This window comes from Nuphar pumila, chromosome 9 (assembly GCF_984573655.1).
Source record: "Nuphar pumila chromosome 9, dmNupPumi1.hap1.1, whole genome shotgun sequence".
In the NCBI taxonomy this organism is placed as follows: Eukaryota; Viridiplantae; Streptophyta; class Magnoliopsida; order Nymphaeales; family Nymphaeaceae; genus Nuphar; species Nuphar pumila.
The window spans coordinates 127313545-127317348 of NC_143257.1; the positions used below are offsets into that span (position 1 = coordinate 127313545).

Consider the following 3804-nt stretch of genomic DNA (forward strand, 5'->3'; position numbering starts at 1 on the left):
GGAACTCCATTGAAACATTCAAGTCCCTTGACTTGCATAAGACGAGGTCTACAGTAACAGAAATATCCATTCAAACAACTTTAGCTGTATTATTTAATGAGAATTTAAAATAATTAAGGGTTGCTTTGTAGGGACAGGTGTCGCTCTTCTTGGCATATGACATGATCTTTTCATATACGAAGGACAAGATCATGACCCAATCAATGGGCACACAATCAAAACAAAAAAAAAAAAATTGTGAGAATCCGTCAGATCCCGGCCCTTGTCAATTTAACACCAAGAAACTGTGGGCGTCTTTCTCGCGAGAAATTGACAATTTTTATTTTTTCATGTTCTCTTCATCCCAAAAAAACAAAAAAACTGAAAGGTTAGCACCACTACTTGGCACTGATTCTGTAGATAAGTTGGGATTTTGAGAAGACTCTAGAAAAGGAAGATAAGTTTGGCTTATGAAGTGATATTGAGGAAGTCTTTGGATTATATCTAGAAACGCAAGAGATAAGTAAGTATTTTGTATTGTGCAAGTCAAACTTATCGCTTAACATGCCCAAAAACGAAAACATATTTTGATGTGTGAAAAAGAAGAAGCCGCATCTCATCTTGAAAGACAGTATGACAATTGAAGCTCTTACATGATGAAACGTTTTTTAATAACGGAGTAGTTCTCTGCATTAAAAATATACATCGTTAGCTCTATAAAACATTGCAGAGTTAGTCAATTGCTTCCACGTTATTGTGATATTGCATTTATCCATTCCAAAGTGAATGCGCATTGGAAACAACTAAGAAACAACGTTTAAAAAAGTGATATATAAAAATATCCATTACAAGACAAAACCGCATCAATCACCATCCACCAACAGAGAACTTATGCAATAAGGAAACACCCAGTGAATGGGGCAAAAAAGTATTTAAGAAAACAAAGATTTACATATTTCAGTGTGAGGTCATACAAAGCCGACCTTACCTACACATGTGGACAGGACTCATAAGAATCTTGAAAGTCAAGCATTCTACTTGAGAACAGTTCCAGAAGGGATGTCCCCACATGTGCTATTTGGTAGGACTTTGTATAACCCCAACTTGATCTTCAAAATCATACTGGTAGCTATGCAACAAATAAACTCTTACTGGAATCTATACAGATCTGATAAATGAGTGAAGGCATCCAAGCATGAGTAACCAGGGGTCGAGCTCAGAGGCGAGGAACCATATGGTCTTTGAAAAGGTGATAGAAATAATGCATCTTGGTAGGTTGGTGTATAAAGAATAGGGCTCGACTCAAAGGGTGATGGCAGAAAGAAATTTGGGGATATCTGTGGAAGAAATGAAGGCGCTGGAGATAGTATGCCATTAGGAGGGAGCATCTGGGTGGGTTTGGCATCTATGATGAAATCATCGCCGAGATAAGGCTCGATCTCTAGAGTCATTTCTTGATCAGATATTCCAACGTCGATCGGCAGTCCATCGAGTGCGGGAGATTTGAAATACAGCGAAGTGGTTGCCGGCAGCATCCCCATCGTCGACAACGGAACGGATGGTAATGGTGGTAGTGATGATGACAATGAAGATGATGTGGGAGACCTACCAGTCAGGCGCTGCACCAGAGCCATGAAGTCCTGGGCCTTGGTGTGGATGATCTTTGGTGAGCGCATGTAGATGATGACCGGGGAGCAGCGCTTTGGTGGCGGCACCGGGGGCTTCCTGATGCCATGGGAGTCCTTGTTCACCTTGAGAGGTGTAGGCCTTGGTCCCAGCAGCTCTTTCTTTGGTGTAACTCTTTGAGGTTGAGGTTGCTCACTGGAGGAGGAAGAAGTCATTATGAAACCTCTTCAACAGAAGAGCCACAATTACCCACTTTGAGTTTTCTCAAGGAGTGAAAGGAAAATATCAGATATGATTTCCCCCACCTGATGACCAAATTAATCTAGTGAGGCACAATGAAACTGATATTGGGTAATATATATAGAGTGAACTCGGGAAGAAGCCGAGTGAAAAGAAACTTGTGAATTTGAATTGGTCCTTGTGGAGTCCTTGGTCAGAGAGAGAGAGAGAGAGAGAGAGAGAGAGAGAGAGAGAGAGAGAGGTAAAAAGTGTGTGTTGTTGGATGTGGGAAAGAAACAAGGGTGCTTCCCTTGACTGAGGGGGCCAGGAGGGTTTGGCTTATGGAGGTTGGCAATGGACAACTGCGGCAGGCGGCTTGAAGGATAATAAATGAGATGGTTGAGTCAAGTCAATTAAAGCAGTTCATGAAAGGGAGTTAATGGTAACCCTAATAATAATATATTAACTCGTTAAGTTTTACAAGCAATTAGAGGAAAATAAGCTTCCTTGATATCACGCGTTTTCTTACCTAATACGAATCCAGTCAGGATCGATTTTGAAATTTCAATACATGGTGGTGCAGGGTTATGACACGTGGCATGATGAGTGCCGCAGATCGCCCACTTCACGGCCATGATGGGGACTGAGAGGAGGGCTTTGAACCCATGTTTAGATTTTTACTTGGTAAAGGACAAGGGTGCAGTAGATTTTTAATAAACCTATTGATTCTTTTGTCATCTAATATATATATATATAGCAGCTTCCGAGATTGTCTTAGACTCCTTTAAAAAACATATTTACATGTATTTTGTGTTTAATCTAGAATAACAGATGTGATATCTATGCTTTACTTAGTAGAAAACATAGATTAGTTTAAACATTTTTCATGAAAAAAAATCAATGGTATATATTGTTCCAAAAATTTGATTAACTAACAATCAAGAATTCTGGTTAAATTGATTGAATCCAAAGCATGGCTTTTAGTAAATAAGAAATGATAAAAACATCTACTGGTTTGGATTGTACAAAAAACTTATGCAAGTATAATTTTTTAAGAGGTTTGGGGCTGTCACGGGCTAATTTTTTTAAGCCCAATTTTTTTTGCATTTCAATCCAAGGAACGCATGTGCGGCACTAGGCCATGCGGCACAGCACGTGCTTCCCACACGTAAACTTCTTACCCAATGGAACATCAACTTAGCAAACTCTTCTTTCTAATAAGTCCTTTAAAACATGGTTCATCGCGTATTTGATCGCTACTTTCGTGCATAGTTGTTCCATAACAGCCCCCCGCAAACACAACACTGCAAGAAACATGTGGATTAGCGACGACCTAAATTCGTCGATAATCTAACGCTACTCTGTCGCTAAACAGTTTAGCGATGGATTAGCGTCAGATTAGAGACGGATAGCTTCCATCATGAATTTTTCAACGCTAATTAGCGACGAAATATATCTGTCGCCCATTCCATCGCTAAGTAGCGACAAAATTTATCTGTCGCTAGTTCCGTCGCTAACTAGCGACAGAATAACGAATGCCAACATCCATCGCAAGGCAGTCGTTACTAAACAAATATTTTGGTTTTGCGATAGATTTATAGTCATCGCTACATTCGACATTAATAGTAATTAGCGACGGATATATCCATCGTGAATCCGTCGCAAACAAGGAAAAAATTTTAAAAAATATTTGAAAATTAAATATCGAGAAAAAAATTCTCATGATACAATTTATATTTTTTTGTACAATTTATATTTTCTGTGAATAAAAAACAAAGTACACATCAAAATACATATAAAAGGAAACTAAAATAATTAATCGATCCACTATAAAATTCGCAAGCTCTAATTATTTACAATTCAACATTTACATTTTAGAAACAAAAAGAAGGCAGAACAAATTCAACACATGAATCTAATCATTGCCAAGATTTTGTGTGTCCTCTTGTTCATTGTCTTGATCTGTCCCTTCAGCTCCAC

The 3804-nt window shown here is 38.7% G+C and overlaps 1 protein-coding gene across 1 annotated transcript; it reads right to left on the reverse strand.

Moving 5' to 3' along the window:
* Window positions 1-1127: 1127 nt before the first annotated feature.
* Window positions 1128-1820, reverse strand: LOC149829388 (uncharacterized). Its single transcript, XM_090017256.1, has one exon. The coding sequence runs from the start codon at window positions 1818-1820 to the stop codon at window positions 1128-1130; it is 693 nt and encodes a 230-aa protein (XP_089873382.1).
* Between the last annotated feature and the right edge of the window lie 1984 nt (window positions 1821-3804).

Bases quoted from the DNA above. Each gene is read 5' to 3' on its own strand.
- LOC149829388 (XM_090017256.1), bottom strand. From the start codon at position 1,820: ATGACTTCTTCCTCCTCCAGTGAGCAACCTCAACCTCAAAGAGTTACA.